Source organism: Sminthopsis crassicaudata, chromosome 3 (assembly GCF_048593235.1).
Source record: "Sminthopsis crassicaudata isolate SCR6 chromosome 3, ASM4859323v1, whole genome shotgun sequence".
NCBI lineage: Eukaryota > Metazoa > Chordata > Mammalia > Dasyuromorphia > Dasyuridae > Sminthopsis > Sminthopsis crassicaudata.
Window position 1 is genome coordinate 397,992,032 of NC_133619.1, and position 27,327 is coordinate 398,019,358.

General features: G+C 32.8%; 1 protein-coding gene across 1 annotated transcript in view; it reads left to right on the top strand.

The window, feature by feature from the left end:
- The window catches only part of ARHGEF12 (Rho guanine nucleotide exchange factor 12), a 169,708-nt gene that overhangs the window by 94,490 nt on the left and 47,891 nt on the right, over positions 1-27,327 (top strand). The window contains 5 exon segments of the mRNA XM_074302550.1: positions 399-484; positions 2,176-2,232; positions 18,286-18,384; positions 19,361-19,410; positions 20,174-20,231. Of these exon segments, the coding sequence (XP_074158651.1) occupies positions 399-484; positions 2,176-2,232; positions 18,286-18,384; positions 19,361-19,410; positions 20,174-20,231 (350 nt within the window).

Consider the following 27,327-nt stretch of genomic DNA (forward strand, 5'->3'; position numbering starts at 1 on the left):
ATTCTTTAAAGAACCCACTAAATTTTTGAACAAACTTTTGTATAAATACAAATGTAAACTGTAAAGAGAAAATGGCATTTTAAATGTTTACAAATATATCTGATTATTGAAAAAGCATACATATTGCATGTTGGAGAAACTAAAGTTTTAAGTTACTTAAGAGAATAAGGAAAAAAAGTAAAACATTAGATATAGAGCAAAAGAGAATTACTTTCTTTTTCTTTGTTCCTATTGTAAAACTTACTTAGCTTTTAGGGTTTTTGCTTTTGGGGTTTGTTTTTTTTTGCAGTTTCTATCCTAGTGATTCTAAAATTGACATGAAGTTATTTTGTTTAAATATTTATTCATCTATCTTTTTATTTACTTACCAACCTATTTATTATCTATTTTAAACTTAGGCATGCAAGTATTTTGACCCGAGAGTCTCCAACAGATAAGAAGCAGAAAGTTGAACGCAGTACATCACATGACTTTGACCCCACAGGTAACAACATCCATCTTCATTGTAAGAGTGGATAGTTTAGAAGAGATTGACATAGAATTGCTTAAATAGTCTGTAGCATTCAGTCATATAATGGCTTTTAGCTGTGGAATAAAAACTTTTGTTTGGAAAAATATATATAGTCCCTGCTTATTACCACTGTCTATTTATATAGAATTTACAAATCATTTTTTCTTCACAGTAACCAATATAAGTTGGTGTTATATTTCTTGTCATTGACTTAGCATAAAAAACACACGTGTTCAAAATGTCATAAATGCAAAATTATAACAATGGAAAATTTATGTAATTTTTCAAAATATAGTAATGAATTAGCATTTAATGTGAAATCAAATAAATAATTGATCTAATTTTATAAAAACAAGTGAATATTGAAATTTTTTTCTTGTCTTGGTGTGGTGAATTTAAAATACATATACACATCTGACATGAAACCTTAGTAATATTTTGGGTCCCTTCCTGAAACATTCATTATGCATGTAGTTTTTGAGTATGAATGCATTTGACTTTATGTAAATAGTGTTGCATGATCTTCTTTTGTTTCTGGGCATTCAGAATCTGCTTTCAAAAGGTAAACTCACTGTTATAATACACACACATACCCACACTCATAGAGCTTTCCTTTCTTCTTTTTAACCCTATCTATACATAAATCCACTTAAACATTTAGTTTATAAAACTGTCTGATTCTTTTATGACTTTTGAAATTCATGTGTGTTCATGTGTGTGTGTGTGCCCCTATGGTATAATGTTCAGTTGTGTGGTTCTATGGGATTTTGTGATAAAATGAGGCAAAGAAAGTATGTTGCTTGTCTAAGACTTGTGAAGAGAAATCTATTTTTAAAGGAAAATAAACATAGTTTATGTTTTAATATAAGATGGCTCACAGCAACTTTTTTTTTTTTTTTTTTTTTTTTTTTTTTTTTTTTTTTTTTTTTTTAATAAGCTATTTTTTCCTTTTGGGAGGACAAAAGTGTTTTAAGTGAACTTGTAGATTAACAAGTCTTATCCAACAAAGAAAAGCAAATCTATAAGAAATTAATAACAATGTTTATAATTCCCTACATTCTTAGATAGGAAAAGTAGAAATAAATATTCATTGTGGTCAATTTAGGAGATTTGGATTAAGGAGTATATAATGTGTTTACACACTAGATCTCAGTTTGAGAGAGAATATTTTATGTTTCTCATATAAATTTGAGATCATGGGACCCAAAGGCTTTTCATACAGTATTAGGAGTTACTCTTTAGGGGCTACAAGTTTCTACCTCACTCCAAAAAAAACCCTGATGGTTTTATTACATTGATTTATTGCATATTGTTGATCTGTTGAATTGTTCTCTCCAAAGACAGATTTAGGAACTTTTATTCAGTGATCTATATTAAAGATATTAACCTGTATCTCTATCTATATAGTCATTAGAATTCTATTCTAAAGAATTTCTCTATCCATGTGTCATTGTATGAATAAATGTGTTTTTAATTGTCTTTTCTATGATAAATCTTTAGAATGTGTTGTTCATGGCTTGTTCTAAATGCTGTCACCTGTGGTGTTCACACCTTGTTTATGTTTTGCACGATTTAATTTGATCATGATTCATTCTTTTTTCATGACTTTTACGTCAGTCTCCATATTTTCTATATCTTTCTCCTTTTCTCCCGCTTTTGTGCAGACAGCTCCTCCAAGAAGACAAAGTCTAGTTCAGAGGAGAGTAGATCGGAGACGTATGGTAAGCTGATACAGCACCTTCAGCCTTGAACTTTTTAGCCTGATTTGTACCATTTTGTTTCTGTGCTCCTGTAGCCTCTTTCTTTTGTCTGCCCTGCATGGCAAGGGAGAGGGAGTCTGGGGCTTTCATGTGGCAGTGATTTGGCAGCTTGTAGTTATTAGAGACTAACAGCCTAGGTGCAGGGATAGGCTATGTTCTCTACATTCTTTCATTTTCTTGTTTCTGAAAGAAAGTGCAACATATTCATCTTGCGGCTTCCCACATGATGTAGACAGATTTTTGTCTCCTTTTTATACTATGTCCCATCACTGTGATAAACTGGTTTAGTTTGGAACAGCCATTTCTGGTGGTTAAAGATTTCATATTGCATTAGTTACTTTTTTCCTTTTATGACCTTAAAAAACTATTCCTATGGAATGACAGAGGCTCCCTTAGCAGCCATTTTCATTTTCTTGACTTAAAACAATTTGCTTACATGTCATAAAATTCTAAAAATTTCCACTCAATTTGAAAACTTAAAAACAATACCTTTTAAAGAAACTAATCTTTTGAAGAAACAAATTTAGGTAGGTCTGTTATCTTAATGGGTGGTTAATTTCCCCAATTACCCTTAAGCTATGTCCTATTTGCCAAATGTAGTCCAAAGTCAGTAATATGCAAATTTGAGAGCTGAAATAAGTATCTTCCTATCTCCTAATATCTGACTGTTCTATATTTCAGGAATTATAGAATATGAAAGACACATTTCAGATCAAATTTATTTAAATAGTTGGGAAACAGAGATGGTAAATTATCCCTTTTCTGGAAAATTTAACAATTTTTCTAAGGTTAGGAGATTGATTGATAGTAGAAAGGGAAATCTGGCCTTTTCTGGTTGAAAGGAAATTCTATGATGTAGTAGTTTTCAAGATTATATTTGTTTTCTGAACTGCTATATACAAGTGGGAAAATCAAGGAAATTTTATATATATATTGATAATATCAACCATATGCATGCTCATGTATAAGCATTTTACAGTTTTTATCTACTGTACATACTTGTGAGATCTCAGAATTTAAAAATTTAAATTATGAAGAATTTAAAATTGTGAAGGAATCCAGGATCCTTTCTCTGCTTTTAATTGTGTAAACAAGTCCAATGCTTATTCCCTTTAAAGAATAGACTTTTTATACTTATTATGTAGAAAATGTGTACTATGCCTGGGGGAATATGTTTTTTCCTCCTACTGTATAGTGTTCTGGTTTTTTATAGTTTTTTAATAGATGACTTACATAAACTATCACTTTTCACTACAACATTTTGCCTCCCCAAATAATTTCCTTTAGTTTTTTCTCTGCTTAGAGAATATCAGAATTCAGTTTCTTCATAGGATTTCTTCATAATCATAATCATTTCCTTATTGGTTTTGACTTTCTATTTTTCTAGGTTTGTACCGTATGAGGAAATGCTTGATAGTTACTTTGGACAAGGCTTAATAATTTGAAATCTATGACAAGAAAAATTTTGCTAATTTTTTTTTTTTTTTTTTAACCAGTGATGAGGATTTTAATACCAATTCAGACATACCATTAGCTGTGTAGTAATAGAAATATCTGAGGTGTTTGTATGTGTTTGTGTTCTTGTTATAAAGCATTAGTGGTGAGTCCTGGTTATCCAAAAATATTTAGCAGAGGGACTGGAGAAGCAGAGTTCCTGGACCTTGTCTTAAATCTATATGTTACAGAGCTAGTTTGTATTGGATAATACATATGTTTCAATGCTACCAAAGTTTGTTACTTAAATGAGAAGGCTATTTCCTAGCCATTTGAAGACTGTTGGCCAGATAGTTACATTAAACATGCTCTCTTAGAAAGTCATTCATTCAACAAGTGGTGTGTGTGTGTGTGTGTGTGTGTGTGTGTGTGTGTGTGTGTGTGTGTGTGTGTATGTGGTATGTGGTATATGCAAAATCATTACAAGATAATTTGAGGGGGTTCAGGAAGAGCCTTATAAAGGAGCTTCATTCATGTACCTGAGTGAAGCTTTTAAAGAAATCTAGAGATTTTGAAAGGTGGAAATGAAGAGGGGAGTTTTAGGAATAGATGGATGATATGAGCAAAGGAACAGAGAAGGGAGGAACAGTTAGGAAGTCAGTAAACCAAGAGTTGTATAAAAGACAGTAATGTATAAGAAGACTGGAAAAGTAGACTGGAGCCACTTTATGAAGTTAAGTAAACATTTAAATGAATAATACCTTTTGATGACATTTAGCTTCATATAGTTCATCTTGAAATGTCCATTTTTTAGATTTTTCTTTTGTGATTATACTTAACCTTTCTCCTGGAATGAATTTTGAAAACTGGATACTCATTACACTTCTCATCTATTAAGTTCTTCCTCTTCTTTTTTTCTTTTTTTTTTTTTAAATTGAGTTAGCCACTTTTAAAGCTAACTTGTGAAAAAGACAATGGCTTGGTTTTCTTGCTGATTTCTAAAAGAAACTGGTTTTCTTGTTTCTTTCATAAAAATGCATTTCCCATTTACTGTTGATTGAAACTGTCAAATTTTTATTTTGTTTCTTCTCATTTTCCTCTTCCTTTTTGAAATATATTTAAAAGAGAAAAAAAAATGTTTTCTTACCTCTAGTTCCAACTGTATAGTTCTCCCATAGTCTCTCCTTTAGTAATCTTACTTCTAAAGTCTTAATTATTCCTTCTATGAGGAATACTCTAGAGCAGTGGTCCTCAAACTTTTTAAGTAGGGGGCCAGTTCACCGTCCCTTAGACTATGGAAGGGCCGGACTATAGTAAAAACAAAAACTTATACTCTGTCTCTGCCGTCTCAGTGCCAGAAGTGTGCATTGCTAACACAAGTTTAGATTGAGCCTCCGGTCTGATTTTACCATAACCCGCGGGCTACATCTGGCCCGCAGGCTGTAGTTTGAGGACCCCTGCTCTAGAGCCAAGCACAGTTTGTGGGAGATAGTAGGTATTTAATAAATGTAGAATTGTTGAATTACTCTCTGTAAAGGATCTAACTGGGATTCAGGTATTGCTGAACTGTACCAGTTTCTTGGTCAATAACATCTTGAAAACTAGTCCCTTGACTTCGCTCTTGAGCCTAGAGCTTTCTCTCTTAGTAATTTCAAAGCATTACTCCTGGTCTGATACTTTCTTGTCCATTAGGCCTGTAGGATTTCCTGGGTTTCCAATTTTGTTGCATTTAATCCACAGTTCCTTTCCTCTTTCTTCTGTTAACTTGAAATCTGATTTTAGGATCTAATGTCTCTTTTCCATAATAAATCAGTTACTTTGAATTTAATCAAAGATATTTATTTTGTAAAGGAAAAGAGAGAATCAATTAAAAATATCTTATGATAGACTAATCAGAGCTATTTATATTAAAAAAAAAAATCTACCTCATCTAATTATATGGTACCTGAACTTGATAGTTAATACTTTGTTGAAATTTCCGTAGACTTAGCTTGATTCATGTGATCCTCTCTGCATGGGGATGGAGCCTTTTAGCCCCTTAGGAGACTGCCTTTTAGTCCTCAAATAACAGTGGTATCATTTGTACCTCTAAAAACCTTTTTCCTATTTAGAATTCATCTAACTGGGCATCTTAAACTAAGCTCATTTTAGCTGTTCTGCTATCTCAGATTTGTCAGGAAGCCCTAAATTCACAATATTATTTGTACCTGAAAAAAAATCTTCCTATTTGGAATTTATCAACCTGGCCATTCTAAACTAAGCTCATTCTAGTTATTCTGGTATTTCAGATTTGTTTAGGAAACCTTATTGCTGACAAAATGTTGGTGATTTCCCCCTACATCCTATATAATAATTTAGCAAACTAGATGCTTTGACTTCTCTGTCCAGAAAAAGAGATATTTTATTCCATTGGGAAAACAAAACAAAACAAAACATGTCTGTTACATATTATTAAAGTATTTTCTTATCATCCTGAAAACAATGATTTAACATAATGCCAGGTTGCTCAAAGTTTCTTCTATCACATTCCCAATGCTATATCTCTAGCATTTCTCACTCTCATTCTGTGGTCTATAATTTCCAACTAGGGAGATGACTGTCCTTTGCTATGACCAGGTTATATTTATTTTGTTATGGGTTCTCTATTTCAGAAAGGAGAGCAAAAGGAGAGCAGGATGGCTAAGAACTTTAAAAGCATGCCTTTGACAATCATTTGGAGAAAATGTGAATTTTAAACCTATAGAATACATAACCAAATTGTTTTATTTGCTTTTCTCAAGTAATCACATTACATCCTTCTCTTTGCCTGTTTACATACCCTGTTGTATTATTCTAGAATGCTCTTCTGCCACTTGGAATCTTAGTACTTGCTCTTCCTTCAAGAGGTCTTTGCTGAATCCCTTTTTCTTTTGTCCCCTCTCATAACTTTATATTTATTTTGTATAGATATTGTGTTTACTTATTTGAACTTAGTAGGATGTCAACTCTCTGACGACAGTGACGATCTTATTTTTTAGCTTTATATTCCTGTAACTAGCATCATTCTGAATACTTGGTAGGCACTTTAATAAATGCTTTTTCCTTGTTTGATTCATACATCTTTTATTTATGCATATATTGACCTATTTAATCCCCTCATAGTATTATAAGCTACTTGAGGGTAAGAATAGTTTAATTTTTGTCTTTGTATTGTGCCACAATGATAGGTTCATAGTAGTCACTCAATATGTTTGATTGCTTGATTTGTACTGCCCTCAGAGTTTTAGGTTTTTATCATCCGTCTCTTGAGCTTTTGCACATTAACATTCCTGCTTGTTGACTTTTCTTCAGTTTAAATTTCACACTGCTTCCAGGTGATTTCCTTGACTCACATTCCTGATTATAAAGTTTCTTTCTTTAAAACATTGAGTGTTTCATCATTAGCTACCACATAAATTCCAAATAATGTGACATTGAAGGTTCTCTATAATTTAGCCTCATACTCCAAATATGGCCCTGTCTTTTCATAACTTTTCTTTGACTTATACTCTTTATTCTGTCTAGAATGCCTTTTCTGTCTTATCTCTTTCTTCTAAAATTCTGCCTGTACTTCAAGGTTCAGGGAAAATATTATGTTCTCCATAAAGTTTACCTGACTCTACCAGTTAGAAATGAGGCCATTCATTTCTGAACTCTTATACCATTTCACTTATGGTACTTAATCCATGTCACTCTGTATTTTGGTTATACAAAGATAAAACTTTATAATAGGTTTAGCTGCTTACACTTAACCTTGGTTTCCTCATTTATAAAATGGTGATGATAATAATTACACAGATTGATGTTGGAAAAATGGCTGTTAATCGAAATTATCGTATAAATAAGAGATATAATTGCATGTCATATTTCTCTCCTTAAGATCCAGAGATCCTTGAGGATAAGAACAGTTTTAATTATCTTTGTATCTATAATGCCTTGTATATTGGTGATACCCATTTATTTTCATTGATTTGAAGGAATAACTTCTGACTGGGTAAAGTGTTTAGTAAGACATAAATAGATGTAGAAAATGGAACCTTGATTTACCTTAAATTGAACTTGTCCATTCTTTTTTCTCATTTTTCTCTGAGATTTGTTTTTTGTTATATTTAGTCAAGTACTAGCATATTGTACTGTAATTAGTATATTTGAGATTTTAGGCTCTAAATTGGCATGATTATTATGTTTAACCAAAGGATTATCTGAACAGAGTTTTAAAGTGAGCTGTTTTTATGGAGTAGCACATGGTCTTTCCCACACCCTTTCCTCAAGCTTAATTCTTTAGACATGAGGTTTAAAGAAGTTTGACCATATAATGAAATCAGAGTAAAGACTAAGATATTTTTTAATCCCAAATACATGTTTTATGGGAGGTTTAATGTGTTCTTTTGCCTTTCATTTAAGCATTTTCCATTTCCACTATACTTTATTACCTAACATTCTGTACTTTGTTTCTTTACCAGTATAGTACAGTGAAGTTGAATAACTTTTTTTTAGTCTCTCCAAAGAGAGAATTTTCCTTATCTCCTACTTCTATGTCATGATCTTAAGAACATATGCTAGCTAGATCACTATGAAGAAAGAAACATCTCATTTAAAAAAAGATATTTTGATTATTTCAAAGAGGTTTTTTTGTTTGCTTGTTTGGTTTTTTTGGGGGGTTATTGTTATTAAGGAAGAGGGAGTCACTGGATATTGAGGTAAATCTAGTATTGACAAACATTTGATCTAGCACTTTTCCAGAACACTTTATATACTATGGGACTTGGGATTATTTTATATCAATGTCAATAATGAAATAAAATAAACGTTTAACATTTTCCCAATTAACTATGGTAGCCTGGAGAGACAAAATTAGAGCAGATTTCATTGAGAAGAAAAAAAAATGTTATTAGTGGTAGTTGGGACATAGTTGATGGGGATAGAATTTAGCCAAAAATAAAAATGTCCTCTTTTATAAGTATTTTTTTTTCCCCTTGAATCAAGTGGTAGTGATATCTTTGATTTCATTTTTCATCAGAAAAAATGCAAAATAATTTAAAATTATCTTTCACAGAACTTTTGAAAAACTAAGGAACAAAGAAATACTAAAATTGAATTTTGAGCATCATCAATGATTATTAAGTATATATGGTAGTATACTATATATTTAGATACATGGGTTAGTGATGCACTGATTTCCTGATATTTACATTTAAATGGAAAAGTTAACATACATTCACACAGAAAAGAATGTCAATAAGAGACTGAATGCAAATACTTCTTTTATTGACGCCCTCAACAATGTGCACGTTCCCTTCTGTGGTTCTTGTTAATATTTTCTTATGAGGAGTCTGTGCCATATGTTGGGAATTTTTTGTTAGATCTCTGTATTATATTATAGAGAGACTAGTGAGACACAGAAGCTGTCCTTCAATTACTTCTTATTCTTGCTATCCCTTTTCTATTCTATCTTTGAGAATATTGTTGACACTACTTCTTATGCATAATTCCTTGCTAGTCTTATCATCTATTTACATGTGTTTGTTCCTTTCCATTGCTCTTTGAATGATCTGTTGGACAAATCATAAGCCAAACTTCAGACCTAAGGGAATGAGATGAAAGGAAGTGGTCATACCAAGTATGAATAATTTTTTCAAAGAGGTCAGCTGAGCAGATGAGAGATGTGGTCTGATAGCTAGCAGGGAAATTTGGGCAATGATTTTAAGTAAAAGGCAGGCAGTCAATTAATAGGAAGAGATTGAATATTAGTGCTCTAGTAAGGAAGATCTAGAAATTCTTCTGGGGAAGATGAATGGGATGGAATCACTAAGTAGGAATGAATTGCAACTAATCAAAGGTTGGGGTTTGTTAAGCCATGATATGTGAAAAGACAAGAGGGCCAAGAACTCATTTGTTAGAAGATAATATATAGAGTTGGATTTATTCACCATGTTAAAGATAGAGAAGAAAGAAGAATGTATCCATTGCAGGAATGATGTGATGGCTTGGGACTTAGAAATAGAGATATTAAAAATCAAATAAATGAAAGTCTTATAAAAAGAAGAGAGATCAGTATTTTTTCCCTAAAGAAATCTTTGTTTCAAGGAAAAACTGGGTAATTTAAAGCCCTAAGCAATTTCCCAATTAGAATTAAGTTTGTTCTCTATCTCAGTTTAGTGTCTATTTGCAGGGTTTGTCCTAACTCAGTAGAATTAGATTCTACTGATGGATCAATTCTCTGGGCTTTTCTTCCAGTTGCATGCCTTAGTCTGGTCAATAGGTAATTCTAGATTCATATCCAAACAATAATCTCTTCTACAACTGATATCTGATAAGTAGTCATTTGGTGGTCATCTTATTGGTTACATAGAGATCTTTAGTGAGGAAAACTGGTCCCTCAAACAGCCCATCCATTTTTGGACAGCACTAATTATTAGCAAGTTTATTTTCTTTATACTCTCCTCCCTCATTCTCCTTTGATTGCCATATTGTACTATTGATTCACTAAAACTTTTCTAATTTTTTCAGACCCATTAATAGTATTCTTCATATTAAACTTGTTGAATTTTTTAACCCAAATATAGAAACTTATTTTAACCTTTTAATTTCAGCTTATTAGATTCAACTTAGTCTTCTAACCCATGATGATCTTTTTGACTCCTGCTTCTGTTATCTTTAGATATGTTAACGCTTAGTTCTGTCTTCTGCAGATTTCATAAACATTCTGTCTTTATTCAGTTCCATTTTATACACACACCACACACACACACACACACACACACACACACACACACACACACACACACACACAAGCTAAACCTGTCTGTGTGTGTGTAAAAGCTAAAAACACTGTTGGACCTAGGATAAATTCTTGGTATATTACTGAAGACCTCTTCCTAAGTTGACATTGAGTCATGACTACCAACTACATTGGACAGCCTTTAATAGTGTGACACATATTTTGGCAAGCAAAAGTCATGCTGTGCTGCATTATTTATTAATCTATTAACTAATTTATTATTATTAAACTAAATAATTATTAATTGAATTCATTAATACTTATTTTATTAACCTTTTAATTATTAACCTTTTTGTTTCTTTTTTTTTATATTACTTTTTAAAAGTGGGTAATTATAATTGAATTAGCTAATTAGTATTGGGAACTACCTTCAATAAATACCTTTGGTTACCTTGGTTACTTATTTAACTTTCTCCTATGTATTGGGGGTAGGGGGAGAGAGAGAGAGAGAGAGAGAGAGAGAGAGAGAGAGAGAGAGAGAGAGAGAGAGAGAGAAGAGAGAGAGAGAGAGAGAGAGAGAGAGAGAGAGAGAGAGAGAGAGAGAGAGAGAGAGAGAGAGAGAGAGAGAGAGAACACGAACACGAACACGCATGTGTATGCTTGAACATGAATGAATGTGTGATTTTCAGAAATAGCCTAGATACTTCTGTTAAATGCCTATATTTTTTCATTGAATACACTTAGATTTGTAAGTGGGGCCATTTTGGGTTGCAGTTTGACTTCTTTGCCTTTTGCACTAGTGCAAAGTACCTCAAAAAATCTTAGATCAATTAGCTTAAAGCTTTTGGAACACCTTATACTGTTCCATTCTACTTTATGGTTTTAAGTGATTAGCAAGATAATCTTGTGTAACTTGACTTTCTTTTATATTTGAAGGTCTCTTGATCACTTGTAGAATTTATTATTCATCATTAGATTTGTTAAATTTAACTATTATTGAAGCAATTTGTATTCTTTCAATTGGTGCTTTCTTTTCTTTCTTTTAAAAATTTTTTTAAAATTATTTTTTATTTTTTTAACTTCCATTTTTCTTTTTTTAAATTAATTTTATAATTATAATTTTTTTGACAGTACATATGCATAGGTGTTTTTTTTTTTTTTTTTAACAACAATATCCTTTGTATTCACTTCTTTTCCAAAATTTCCCCTCCCTCCCTCTACTCCCTCCCCTAGATGACAGGCATTCCCATACATATTAAATGTGTTACCGTATATCCTAGATATAATATATGTGTGTAAAACCAAATTTTCTTGTTGCACACTAAGAATTGGGTTCCAAAGGTAAAAGTAAGCCGGATAGAATGACAATAGTGCAAACAGTTTACACTCAATTCCCAGTGTTCCTTCTCTGGGTGTAGCTGTTTCTGTCCATCATTGATCAACTGGATCTGAATTAGATCTTCTCTATGTTGAAGATATCCACACTTTCTTTTCTTTCTTAATATGTTCTGGACCATTTTCTTATATTATTTCTTGCATTATGATATTCAAAATTTTTTTATTTGTCATATTATTTTCAAGAGTACTATGATTTGTAAGTTGTTTCTGTCCAGCTTGTCTTTGAGGCCTTGACTTTTATAGAGAGGAGTTATTTTTTAAAAATTACATTTTTTTTCCCCTTTTAATTCCACTCTAACATCTTGTATTATAAATTAATTTGGTTCTCTTTTGTTTCTTAGGAAAATTTTTCTAGTCTGTCTATGGAATTTTAAAAAAAATTACTACTTTTAGATCCTTATCTTAAGACATTTTCTTTCCTAGGGATTTTTTTTTTTATTTTTTTATTTTTATGGATTTCATTTTCCTTTTCTAGTATTCTAGAATTTCTTGTTTTGTGGTTTCTTGGCATTCTACAAGATTGTTTCACCAGGCATTAGTTCTCTCTCCTTTGTCTTATGATATTTGTAGAAACTTGAGAGCTTTGTAATCTCTTTACATCCTTCTCATCCTTCTAATTTTCTTAACATCTTTTTTGTTGATTAATCTGCTGGTGTTTTGTGTTTTTGCTGAGTTTTCTTCTTATACGCTTTGGTGTTTCTGCATTTTTACCTTATATTGCCCACTCATTTTTTTCCTTTCCTTTCTTTCTTGGTGGATAGACCCTATAGATAGAGGTGAATAAATGGTTGAGCTCAAAAGGAATATTAATCTCCTGCCATTTTGTGGGGTTTAGATTTCATTAGCTCTTGGTTCTTCATAAACTGGGGAGAAGGGACAGTATTGTTCCCAGCTGAGTTGGCATTTCCTAAATCCTTTTCTAGCCACTCACACAGTCATTTCTTCTCCTGCTTCATATCTTTTCTTTGTCTGCCTTCTCTTCCCCCCACCCTTCCCTGGCTTGAGAGAAAGAAGGGAGAGTGTTTCAGACCTCTGCAGATTTGGAAGTTCCTCCTTTAGGGACTACAGATATGCTTCCCTGTTTTCCTTCTCCTTCATTCCTAGAATCAATGTCTCCAATTTTTTTTTATATATGAGGGTGGGGAAATCAGTATTTGAAAGGACATACCATAGAAGTCTGCAGTTGGAAGGTATTCCCCCCTACCCCCCTCCCATTACTATCCTTGAGGTCCTTTTGTGCATTCCTTTTGTGTGTGTAGTGGGACAAAGGTGCTAAGGGAGCTTTTGAAGGATTGGTGTTCTTCAGTGTTAATTCATAAGGATTTTCCCATATTGGGTTTTCTCTTTTGTCCAGTTTATTGTTTGTGTTAAGAGTTAATGAGGATTGGGGGAAATGTCAAGTCCATTAGCTAATCAGTGTCCTACAAGTTTCAAACAATGTTATCTCAACAGTTTATATTTTTGGAAGAGATTTATAAAATTTTCATATATTCATGAAGGAACAAAATATAAATGTGTCTTAAATGTTGAAATGAGAGACAAAAAAACATTTGAAATGAAAAAAAATTTATTGAAAGGAGTAACAATTGAATTTGAGGGATGTAAGGTTGGTTTGCCTTTGGAGGCTACTTTTTATTTCCTTCCTGTTACTTTTTTCCCCCCTGAGGCAATTGGGGTCAAATGACTTGCCCAGGGTCACACAGATAGGAAATGTTAAATGTCTGAGGTCAAATTTGAACTCAGGTCCTTTTGATGTCAGGGCTGGTATTTCCTGTTACTTTCAATGATACTTTCTGACCACCATTTGTTTTGCTACTTATTATTATTATTATTTTATTACTTAGTTCTTTCTCATGTGATAGCTTTTCTAACACTTGATTTTGACAACAGAATTGCAGAATCAGAATTTTAGGATATGAAGGACCTAAGCATTTATCTATTCCTACTGATGCCTATCAAGTCAGCAAGCATTTATTAAGCATTAACTATGTGCTAGATACTGGGCTAAGGAATCTCCAGTATAACTTGCCCGTATCATCCAGCTTCTTCTCCAGTGAGGGATCCACCTTGCTAGGTATCATTTTCATTCTTGGACAACTCTTAATCATTATGTTCTTTTTCATATTACACGTAAATTGGCTTCTTTGCATCTTCCATTCTGCATTTTCCACATCTTTCCACTCTGGTTCAGCCTTCTGGGTGAAAAAGATACTTAAAAGACAGAAATCTTGTCTCTATTTTCATCACTCCCATCTCCATCCCCTTACATTCCCCATTTCTTCTTTTTCCCAGGCTTTCTGAGTAAAAGACAAGTCCTCTATCCCTACCACACTGCCCCTTAGGTGCATAGGTCAATAAAAACTTGTTGAAATGAAATGAAAATGATATTAGACTTTCTCAAATTGAATTGATATACTGGAGTCAAATGAAATGAATTCTGATTCAGATGCTACCAGTTATTACCTGAGTAGCTTAGGACCCATAAATTAATTCTTCTGTATCTCAGTTTTCATGTCTGGGGAATAAGTAAGCTAAATTAGATGATCTCATCAATTCCTTCCAGCTCTAAAATCTGAATTTTTAGAAAGATTCCAGAGAAAACTTGCATATTTTATGTATGTATGTATGTATGTATAGAGTTTATTTTTACTTTTCTTCCTCAACATTCCAGGAAGCATTTGTTAGGACTTGCTTGAACTAGCCCTTGCCCATGGTGAACTCAAGATAACTTGTTTAAATTTTTTTTTTTTTTTAGGCTGGGGTTAAGTGACTTGCCTAGGGTCACACAGCTAGGAAGTATTAAGTGTCTGAGACCAAATTTGAACTCGAGTCCTCCTGAATTCAAGGCTGGTGCTCTATCCACTGCGCCACCTAGCTGCCCCCCTTGTTTAAATTTAAATTGGCTCTCTAAGACTTTAAATTGCAGAATATTTTTAGTAGCAGTTTATTTTTACAATTACATGTAAAGATTGCTTTCAACATTCATTTTTATAAGATTTTTGAGTTCCAAATTTTCTTTTCTGCCTCCCTCCCCAAAATAGGAAGCAATCCAATATAGGTTATACATATACTATAATTTTAAACATATTTACATAGTATTTATGTTGTGAAAGAAAAATCAGAACAAAAGGGGAAACAGTAAAAAAAGAAAAAAACAAACAAATTTTGAAAAGGTGAAAATAGTGTGCTTTGATATACACATTCAATCTTCATTGTTCTCTCTTTGGATGCAGATGGCATTTTCCACCCCAAGTCTATTGTCTTAGTTGAGGATCAGTGTGTACTGCCAAGAAGAGCTAGATCTATTATAGTTGATCATCATATAATTTTACTTTTTGGTATGATGTTCTCACTTCATTCAGCATCAATTCATATAAGTCTTTCCAGGCTTTTCTGAAATCAGCTTGCTCATAATTTTTTATAGAACAATATTTCGTTATAGACATACACATGACTTATTCAGCCATTTCCCAATGATGGACACTCAATTTCCAATTCCTTGCTACTTCAAAAGGACCTGTCTCAAACATTTTTGTACATGTGGGTCTTTTCCCATCATTTATGATTTCTTTGGGATATAGACACAGTAGTGATATGCTGTTGGATCAAAGAGTATCCTCAGTATTCTAACTCTTTGGAAATAGTTCCAAATTGCTTTTCAAAATGGCTGGAGTAGTTCATAACTCCACCAACAATGAATTAGTGTAGTTTTCTCAATATTTGTCATTATCTTTTCTTGTCATCTTAGGCAAGCTGATATTTATGAACTATTTTAATTTCCATTTCTTTACTCAATAGTGATTTCTAATATTTTTTCATATGATTATTAATGTTTTTATTTCTTTATCTTCATTTGAAAATTACCTATTCATATCCTTTGACCATTTAGCAATTGGGAAATGAATTATAAATTTGACTCTTTTTTGTGTACTTTAGAAATTAGGTCTTTATCAGAAACAGCAGGATTGGACTTAAATTACCTGATAACTGACTGCTAACATCACAAAAAACCAGTAAGTCTATAGCAGTGCATTTTTGTCAGAAAAACATTCTTTCCTCTTCCTTACCTTAGTTATAGATCCTGTATTTTATAGGGTTTAGTGGAAGAGTGGTTTCATTGGGGTTAACAAAAGTTGTTAGAAATATTGAATTAAAATTTATATTCATCATAATCTTCATAATAATTTGAGGTTTATGAAACACATTTTATTTAACTCTTAGATTATATCCCCATGTTATAAATAAGAAAAGTGAATACTAGTAGAATTAATACCGTGACTTGTTCAAGATCATATAGCTAGTTATCAGAGCCAGAATTCAAACCTAGGCCTCTTATGAAACTTTTCTCACTGCTTCACAGTTACAATATTTTCCTTTAATTTTTCCTCCTCCCCCATTTAATATTTTATTATGCATGAACTTATTCTGAATTTTTTGTTATCTGATTATTTGGCTTTTATCCTATTTTTATTTTTGTATATACTCGTATATATCTTATATATATATATATATATATATATAAAATCATTAGAGTTGAAAGTGACTTTAGGGATAATTTTTACTTTATTTCCTCATTTTACAGACAAGCTATGAATGAATGAGGGTGAATGTGGTCCAATCATGGCTTTTCTTCTCTTCTTTTATTAGCTCTTTCTGTTTACCTTCTTGAAGGTACTGTGTAGGCTAGGTCTCTCATGTAATTATAGTCTTGTTTCTCAGCACTGCCACCACTCCTTTCCCTATACATATATATGTATATGTTTGCATATGTTCCCTATATATATGTATGCATATGTATACATGTATATACACATATTCACACGAGTATTTTACTTCAAAATTGACTTTTCCTCTAAAATCTCTTTCTGTAAAATTATTCTCCCTAGGCTTTGACTTCCTCATGAGGAAATGAGGGAGTTAGATTAGATTTTCTCTGAGTTCCTTCTTAGCTCTACTATCGCTATGATCTTAGGGTCTTTTTTGGTTTTTATTTATTTTTTGCATAACAGGAAGAGTTTAACAGTTTATCTTAAAATGTTTGAGTTTGTCATTAAAAAAAACTATTTAAATTTATAATAGTGTAGGATAAAAACTATTGGTATATTTTGCTTTAAGACTGTCATTCTTAATACTTGCCTCAGCCAGGTTTCCTTATTCTTTTTTTTTTTTTTTTTTAATTCATTTTTCCAAATTATCCCCTCCCTCCCTCCACTCCCTCCCCCCGATGGCAGGTAATCCCATACATTTTACATGTGTTACAATATAACCTAGATACAATATATGTGTGTAAATACCATTTTCTTGTTGCACATTAATTATTAGCTTCCGAAGGTATAAGTAACCTGGGTAGATAGACAGTAGTGCTAACAATTTACATTCGCTTCCCAGTGTTCCTTCTCTGGGTGTAGTTATTTCTGTCCATCATTGATCAACTGGAAGTGAGTTGGATCTTCTTTATGTTGAAGATTTCCACTTCCATCAGAATACATCCTCATACAGTATTGTTGTTGAAGTGTACAGTGATCTTCTGGTTCTGCTCATTTCACTCAGCATCAGTTGATTTAAGTCTCTCCAAGCCTCTCTGTATTCCTCCTGCTGGTCATTTCTTACAGAGCAATAATATTCCATAACCTTCATATACCACAATTTACCCAACCATTCTCCAATTGATGGACATCCATTCAACTTCCAGTTTCTAGCTACAACAAAAAGAGCTGCCACAAACATTTTGGCACATACAAGTCCCTTTCCACTCTTTAGTATTTCTTTGGGATATAATCCCAATAACAGCAATGCTGGGTCAAAGGGTATGCACAGTTTGACAACTTTTGGGGCATAGTTCCAAATTGCTCTCCAGAATGGCTGGATTCTTTCACAACTCCACCAACAATGTATCAGTGTCCCAGTTTTCCCACATCCCCTCCAACATTCATCATTATTTGTTCCTGTCATCTTAGCCAATCTGACAGGTGTGTAGTGGTATCTCAGAGTTGTCTTAATTTGCATTTCTCTGATCAGTAGTGATTTGGAACACTCTTTCATATGAGTGGAAATAGTTTCAATTTCATCATCTGAGAATTGTCTGTTCATATCCCTTGACCATTTATCAATTGGAGAATGGTTTGGTTTCCTATAAATCAGGGTCAGTTCTCTATATATTTTGGAAATGAGACCTTTGTCAGACAGGTTTCCTTATTCTTACAATCAATTCTACTCTAACATTGAATTGAGAAATTACTATATTCCGGTTGTGATCTTACTGATGTTTCCCTTCAGGGGGATTTTTGGTTCCTAGATATTTTTCCCCCTATTTACATAGATTTTTATTTGTTACTTTGAAATTCTTCCAAGATGTGGCTGGTTACTGATTCTGAATAACAATTTTTGTATTTTTCTTTTTTCTTATATTATGTCTTCCTTTCCTCATCCCATATTTTGAATAGGTCTTGTTCAGCGCTGTGTGATAATCCAGAAGGATGACAATGGATTTGGGCTGACAGTCAGTGGAGACAATCCAGTCTTCGTACAGTCTGTTAAAGAAGGCAAGCAGTTTTTTATAAGCATGTTGATAACAGTGTTACATTTCTCAGGAAGTAAAAGGATAAGATTAGAAAATCTAGATTTATATCTCGCACTTTACTTTTGGCAGGGAAGAGAAATAGGGGGATAGAGAGTACCTTGTATCTATTATAAATTAAGTAAAATGTACACTCACCTGTGAGTGAAATTATCTCAATATTTGTTTAGTGTTTTATAAAAAGTAAGAAGTTTTTGTTTATTATTTAAAATGTGTGTATATATAAATATACATGTATGTGCATGTGTATATGTGTATCTATGTATACCATTTCAGATGAGACCTGTGATTTAATTATTATGGGCCGCATTGTTTGTCTTTTTTTTGGGGGGGGTTGCATGGCAATTGGAGTTAAGTGATTTGTCCAAGGTCACATAGCTAGAAAGTGGTCAATGCATAAGGTCAAATTTGAACTCAGGGCCAGAGCTATATCCACTGTCCATCTAGCTTCCCTATTATGGGTAGCTTTTAAAGGAAAAACTTCTTTACCAGTACAGATTTAGCGCCCATTCTGCAATTTATGTTGCTTGAGGGAATGAGAGATTAAGTAACTTGTTTAGTGTTATACAGCTAATATATGTGAGGGATGGACTTAAATTTAAGTCTTCCTGGCAGTGAGATCAGCTTTCTGTCCATTAGGCCACACTGCCTGCTGTGTGTATACACGTGTGTGTGTGTGTGTGTGTGTATGTGTGTGTGTGTATGTGTGTGTGTACTCACATATATTTGAATGTTATGTATGCTACAATGGCCAAAATACAGTGTGCTTTACTTATGAAAAAAGCTAGATTCCTGACATTTCAGTTATTTGTGTCACTATCAAATTGTTTTTTACAAAGACATCTTTAATAAAGCACAGACTCAAGAATAAATAAGACCATTCTAATATTCATTGAATTTAAGGAATTGAATTCAATTTTATATAACCAAATTTTTTTTAGATGGAGCAGCCATGCGGGCTGGAGTACAAACAGGTGATCGAATCATCAAGGTAAAGATTTTTTTTTTCTTTTGATATTTTGCTGAATGATGCTTTCTAAATAGCAACCCAATTACATGCCATGCATACTGTTACCTAAAAAACTGAAGGATTGATATGTTGTATTTGAGTCCAGTTCAACCAACATTTAAGCTATTATGCAAGAAGCTAGTAAACTAGACATTCTCCTGTCCTCAAATAGCTTATGGGACCTAGTAGAGATTTGTTGAAAAAAGTTATATTTAAAAAAATATGAGAAAGCACTTAAGTTTTAGAGCTTTGGAGTAACATGTAAATTTAATTTAAAATGTTTGAAAGTGAACTTGTTAATGTTTATAAGTTAGGTTTTAGGGGAGGGGGAAATGTAATATTTTTCTGAAAATGTTATTTAATCCTTTATTTTTTTTATTTGCTTATTTTACACCATGGCTGTGGAATATGTACATGTGAAAAAACAAAAATGTCTCATATTTGCAAGTACTCCATTCTAGAAGATTTGAAAGTTCATTGTGTGATATGTCTTTTCATTTGAATAGGATGTAATGCATTCCATAGTAAGAAGCCTTATCTTATGCAAAGATTCATAATAGTATTGAATGCATATTGGTTGCCAATATTAATAATGATGATGAAGGAAAATTGAATCATCAATATAAAAATACTTTCATTTCTCCATTATATTATGGACATTTTGTGTTATGTGTGCAAGTTTGTAGATGAGTATTTATGTCCTTTATACCATTGTAATCATATATACCCAATTCTTTTCTTATAGGTAAATGGAACTCTAGTGACTCATTCAAACCATTTGGAAGTGGTAAAGTTGATCAAATGTAAGTAAATGTTAATGACTTTTTAAATTGGACATTCCTTGAAATATTTAAGAGTTGTCTGTGTCTGAGCAGCACTACTAATTTGCTAATAGCTTTTTATGCTCTGAACTCTATAGAGTTGTCCATTTATGCTAGCTAACATAGTATTAGAAACATTTGAAAGAAATGCAGCATATTTTAGGTAATTTCTTGGGGTTGAGGAAAGGGAAGATGAAAAGAAATGGAAGATTTTATCAAATGATAAATTTAAACTGGAAGGGACCTGAGAGATCTGGTCTACCCACATTTTTGCTCAAATGAGTGTTTAAATCTTATTAATATCATCATCAATATAGAATCATCAATATAGAAATAACAGTTAAAACAGTGGAAATTGATGAGTTATAAGGAGAATAAAGAACAAGAGTTTGTAACTGAGGCTATGGACCGTTCAAAATCTATCTATGGGTATATTTAGGGGTTCTATGAATATAATTGATTTCCTTTGTAATTTCATATGTGTATTTTCCTCATTTATAAATATTATTCTAAGAAGGGATTAATTATGGTCACCACCTGCCAAAGAGGCCAATAACTCCAAATATTAGATCTAACTCCAGATATAAAGGGAAAAGACAAGGGCCTTGGAAGAATCTGGGGGAACATTTACAGTTGTGAACATGATATTTGGATAATGAACTGGCAGAGGATTCTAAAAAGGAGCAATTGGAGGTGAACCAGAAGAGAATAATGGTGTGAAAATTCAGAGAAGAAAAAACATCTAGGAAGGAAACAGTGGTTAATTGTCATGAGAAAAGAATAGATTTGACAAATAAGAAATCATTGGGGCAGCTAGTTGGTATTGTGGATAGAATGATCTAGAGTCAAAAAGACTCATTTTTGTGAGTTCAGATTTCATTAATTCTTCCATTCCCCATAGATCTAACAGGTAGGTAAACTCTTCCTTACTCTTCTTATTTGCTTATGGTGTCACCCTTTAGGTCTAAATCATGCACCCATTTTGACCTTATCTTGGTATACAGTTTGAGATATTGAACCATATGTAGCTTGTGTCCTATTGTTTTCCAATTTTCTCAGAAATTTTTGTCAAACAGTGAATTCTTATTCCAGAAGTTGGAGGTTTGGGGTTTATCAAACTTGAAGTTATTGATTACTGTCTCTTTTGTGCCAAATCTATTCTAATGTAGTTTGAGATCTGGTATTATTAAGTCACCTTTCTTTGTACTTTTTTCCCCCCCATTAATTCCTGGGATATTATTAACCTTTTGTTCTTCCAGTTGAATTTTGTTGCTTATTTTTTTCTGGCTGTATAAAATAATTTTTTGGTATTTTTTTTTTTTATATGGCACTGCTTGGCCTACCCATGAACAATTAATATTTTTCCAGTTCTTTAGATCTCTCTTTATTTGTGTAAAGAGTGTTTGTTCTTATAAATCCCACTTGATCCTAGTATATAATTCTTGTGATATGTTGCTGTAGTATTTTGTTCAAAACTTTTGCATCTATATTCATTAGAGAAATTGGTCTGTTCAATCTCACCAAAAATCTTCATTCCTTCTAATCTTCAGTACTTTCAAGCCATTAACTTTGACCTTTCTTTACTCACCTCATTCTCCAACATCAACCCAATAGTTAGTCATTTCAGCTCTACACTGTTCTCTTGATTCTCCTGCCTCTTGTCCTGCCATTACTCTTTTGTAAAACTTCAACCGGGAATTACTATCACTGTCCTTTTCTGCTCTTACTAACAAGTTGCAAGGTGAACCTGGAGGAAATGCTACAATTGTGCTAAATTGGATACATTGGAATCTCATGTTCTTCAATTTGAAGTAGATTCTCATTGGAACAAGAAAATGCTACTAGAATTCTATCTCACTCCTCACAGAAGCTGTTCTAAACTTTATTTTTCCTTCTGCAGCTTCCCAATAATCTGTTCCCCACTTAGGTAAGAACCTTGCAATTTACTTTAGTGGAAACTTGAGCCTCTTCTTTTGCTATCTGCTGTAGCTCAAAACTCTCTGATATTAAATTCCTTTGACAGCACATATATAATGCTGATAGCTAAACTAGAAAAAGCTAAAACAGAGAAAGAAAATTGTAGACAAATTACAAATTAGCATTACCTGTATTGTATTTTAAAAATTTATTCAGTTAAACATTTCTGAATTACATTTTAATATGGTTCCCACACTCTGGATTTTCAGGCTTTCAGTTTGACACCCTAATCTAAAATAATACAAGTAGCAGAGCCTGTATTAGGTCTCCTGGCTTCCTGACCTAGACTCTTTGTACTACAAAACATTCTTACTAAGTATCTTCATGACTGCATTTTCTTAAAGTCAAACAAGTCTAATTATTTTCTTTCTTTTTTCTACATATTTATTTACCATCCCATTTATCACTTTTGTCTTAATCTTCATATCATTTTATAAATATGTTAATTAAAACTAAGCACTACCACTTTTTTCATGGTGGAACTGTAGGTAATACCTCTGTTAAAGCTTCATTTTAACAAAAGCCAACTGAAAATGAGAACTTAAGCAAAAATTGTCTCTGGGGAATGATCTGAGCAACTAACATAACATGACATAAAGAAGCTCTTGCATTCAGCCCAGTGTATGGTTTTTAGGGGCAGGTAGATAGTATAGAGGGTAGAGCATCCACTCTGGAATTAGAAGGACTTGAGTTGGACTCAGGCACTTACTAACTCTGTGATCCTAGGCAAGTCACGTAATCTTGATTGCCTCCAAAAAAAAAAAGTGTGTCCTATGTAATAGATCTCTTCATTTAAATCCTGCTTGCTTTGACATAATTTTAGCAAAACAGATTGTTTTCCCAATTCTCTTCAGATCAAAAGCATCAGATCAGGTAGAAAGAGAAAGGGATGAGTAAAGTTTGGGAATCCCCTTCTTTGGGGAAGAGTTATAAGTACCCATGCTTTTTGTATATATATCTTATCCTTGTCAAAATTGTCAAGAAAAGAATCTGGCACAGTGAGAGGAGTAAGTAGTGACAGACAGTAACTGCAAAAGGAAGAGGGATACAAAACAAGACTACCAAACTATAGAAAGACAAAAGATGAGAAGAAAGTGCATTTTAACCTCTGGAACCCTCTATAAAGTTAAGGCAATGAAAAATGGAATGAAGGAGTTTAAATGAGTGCCCAAGTACATGAAGGAGAATAATATACAATAAAATTGGACAGGAAGGTGGAAATCAAATAGAGGAGTTTGAAAAACCAAACAAAAGAAATTATCTTGGGTGCAAAGGAACCATTGAAGCTTCTTGAGCAGAGAAGTAACAAGTCAGGTACTAAATCATGAAAACAAGTTTAAATAATGTATTGTACATAAGAAAACAGAAGTTTAAAATATTTTAGAAATATTCTCATAAAATGGCAATTAAAAATTATAACTTATTAACCATTGGTTACCTTTAAGATAGAAATACTACATTCCCCAGAAATGCCAGATAAATGAGCCATTGATTTATTTAGCTTACTCATTCAGATCATATCTTTTTCCCCAACAAATGCCTAATTGGTATTTTCCCATTCTTTATTTTCTTTTTTGGTCCTAAGTGTATTATTGTGTATTTTTGTGAGACTGTTTTCCCAGTTTATTGAAATCATTTAAAATTGGATCTCTTTCTTCCAGAATTTTAGTAACCTTGCCTAATCTATTACTTTGATATAAGGTTTCATCCATATGGGCATTCTTTCTACTAGCTATGTCTTCTTTTCAAGTGTGATTCTTTTCCATGTCTTTCCATAAATTTTCAATAAAAAATTCAATCCATAATTCTGGTAGACACAATCCTTTTTTGCATTTTTAATATTTTATGGACCAGTACACCACTTGTGTTACCCATATGTGTTGCTACATGACTGATCATCTCTTTTCCTAGATTTATATGTATCTTAGGAGATGTCTTTATACCATTTTCCCCACATAAGTCTTTGTTGGTGATATATTCTATCCTTCCCATTGATCTTTAGATCACCTTAAAATTTGATCTACCTGATATTCCATGAATAATAGCATTTATTGTCATTGAGAATACATTGGTATTAAATAGGTGTATTTGACAAGAGAAAACTACTTGGAATCATTGGAATCACTCTTCCAAATGTAGTTTGGCCTAGTCTCTTTTTCATTTTCATTTCTGGATCTAGCTCATTGTTCATTGCTCTCTCCCTCCCTCTCTCCTTCCCTCCTCCCATGTAATTATATATACTGACTTTTATTTTATTTATTTATTTTTAATAGGACCATCTAACTGTAAGGCATAAACTGAAAATGTAGATTCTTCATCTGATGGTTTTTTTCCCAGTGTGGAATGCTTACCTAATCTCATAAAGGGCCTACGATCCCATTTGGGGGCTCTAAATAATGGTCCATTTAATCATAATCTGTGAATGGGCAATCAGCTGGCACAGTGAATAGTTTTGAGCCCAGAGTCAGGAAGACCTGAGTTCAACTTCCAACTTCAGACATTTAATTATGTCTTAATTTGTGATCTTGGGTAAATCATTTAACTCTGCTTCAGTTTTCTCATCTGTAAAATGAAATGGAGAAAGACGTGGCAAATCACTTCAGTATCTTTCCTAAGAAAATCCCAAATGGGATCACGAAAAGTCTGAAAAGAAAAAAAACAAACAAAAAAAACAAATGGGGTCACAACCTGAACAACAAAAAACATCTGTGAATAATAGTATCTGGAAAACCTTATTATACAGAGAGATACATTTACATTTGGAATTTATCTAGGACATCCTCCCTGACAATAGTAACAATATTTATTGCCATGTGTTCATATGTTAATCATTATTTGATATTGATAAATGGGATTATTGATCGAGATGATCTCTGCTCTTATTCATCAAGTAAACGGTATAATCTGTTGTATGTATAAGCTTTAAGGCTGTATTTATTCTACCAAGACAAATGCTTTTTGGCAGTCAGGTCTTGTATTCTGTACTCCTCAGTAGTTTGAGAGGTGCTATTGATAATGAAAAGAATGCTGGTGGAAGAAATAGGAGAAACCTGGGTTCAAATACCACCTCCAATATTTAGTAGAATGACCATGGATAAGTCCCTTAATCTCTCTGAGCCTGAAAATCTAGAATTCAAGAAGGAATTGAGAATCAGTATGTAGTGGAAATAGTATTTGCTTTGAATTTGAATTCTAATTCTCCTTTTTACTCTTGGTATAACCTTTTTGCTATTAGGCAAGCCATTTGTTCTCTCTGGTTCTGTTTCCTTCTGTGTAAAATGGCAGGGTTATGTTAAATGAGTCAGAAAGACTTGTTCCTGCTCTAGATGTATAAAAATATCTATTATCTATTTCTCACCTTTCAAATTTAAGAATTGAACATGTAATTGCAATCATTGTGTATTTATCTTTTTTTCTTATTGGTACTAATTTGATCACACTTTTAACCAGTTGATCTGATTATGTACAATGTTGATTATTTAATGACTTCTTCACTGGTAGCCAGTCACCAATTGGCTAGTTATAAGATATAAATTCTAAAATAAGTACTAGGAAATAGTTTTTTTGGGGGGGGCAGTTTTTAATGTCATACATCTAGACCTGGAAGGAATCTTAATCTAATGCCACCTCCTCTTTTGTCAGTGAGTAAATTGAAGCCCAGAGAGCTTAATGTCAGAAAGTACACTTTGAACACAAGTTTTCTGATTCCATAGTCAGGGTTCTTTCTCTCATATCAGTTGCCTCTCTTCTTTGGCATTTTCTACATTTAGCTCTTTTTATGAAGCAAACATTTGTGATACATAGTTTTGATGTTCCTAATTAACATATACATTAACCTTTTTTATTTCTTAATTAGAAACCATTTTCCAGCATTTTTTCTAGGTTTTACATTCTCTCCACATTTACCTTAAATTCCCAAGGTATCCAGGTACATGTTAAATTTGGTTTGCTGGATCGTGTTACATTTTCTTTAGAATTCTCTCTTCCTCCACAGTGAATTTTAACACAAATTGCAAATGTTCTCATGGCTGGACTTTTGCTAAATTCATTATTAGTTCTCTAGAGAAAATAAGTATTGAATGAAATATTTTGTGTTGCCTTTAGGTACATAATGAAATTAATCCTATCAGTTCTTTTCTTCACCCTTTAAGGAGAATTTGTAAGCCATCTTCCCATGTAGTTGCAATTTCTTGTCTTTTGTCTTCATTTCTTTTAATAACATCAGTATGTATGCAATTCAGTAAATCCTTAATAGATATTTATCAATTAACGAATTAGATAAGGATCTCACACTTAAAATATACCAACGATCATTTCATGTTAGCAGAAGGTTTAAAAAAAGAAGAGCAGATAGATGATCCTTGGTCTCCTTTGTCCCCTTCCCACTCTGATATTTTTGCTCTAGAAACAAAGGGGATTGCAGAAAACTGAGAACTATTTTCTATTTGTGTCTGCTTTATGGGTTTCCATGGTCAAATAATTTATCAGTTTCTCTTCATCCTTTCAGCAAAAAGTTCTTTTATATTTAGTGGGATAGCACACACAGTTCATTTCCAGGTCTGTATTCAAAGTGTCTTTAATTTGATTGAACCTTCTGAAGTTTCTTCTGATGACATAACTTTTGAGAACCTAGGGAAATTGCAGCAGCATAAGACATCAGAGTAAGATTTTTGTGAAGTCTGAAGTTTTGACGGCCTACTCTTTGAACAGAGACAATAATGTATTTGAAATTTCTTAACTCTTTTTAGTCTTTTTTTCTTTTTAAAATTTTAACTAGCCTCAGAATTTAATTTACTCATAGAGCTGTCATGTGCCTCAACCCTTCTTCGCCTTCCCCCACCCCCCTTGCTTTTAGAGATGATCAATAGATTATAATATTTTCTGATACAGTCCTTTCAGACCTGAGAAATAAAGATTTTCATTTTAAACTCATTTTTATGAAGAAATGTGATTAAATAGAGCATTGGAGGGGGGGGTGGCAAGAGATCTAGGCTTTAATGTGTGTGATACTGGATCAATCACTTAATGTGACTGAATTTCTTCAGTGTTCTTCCCCAGAAAATGAGAGATTTTGATTTAGATGACTTCAGAAGTTCCTTCC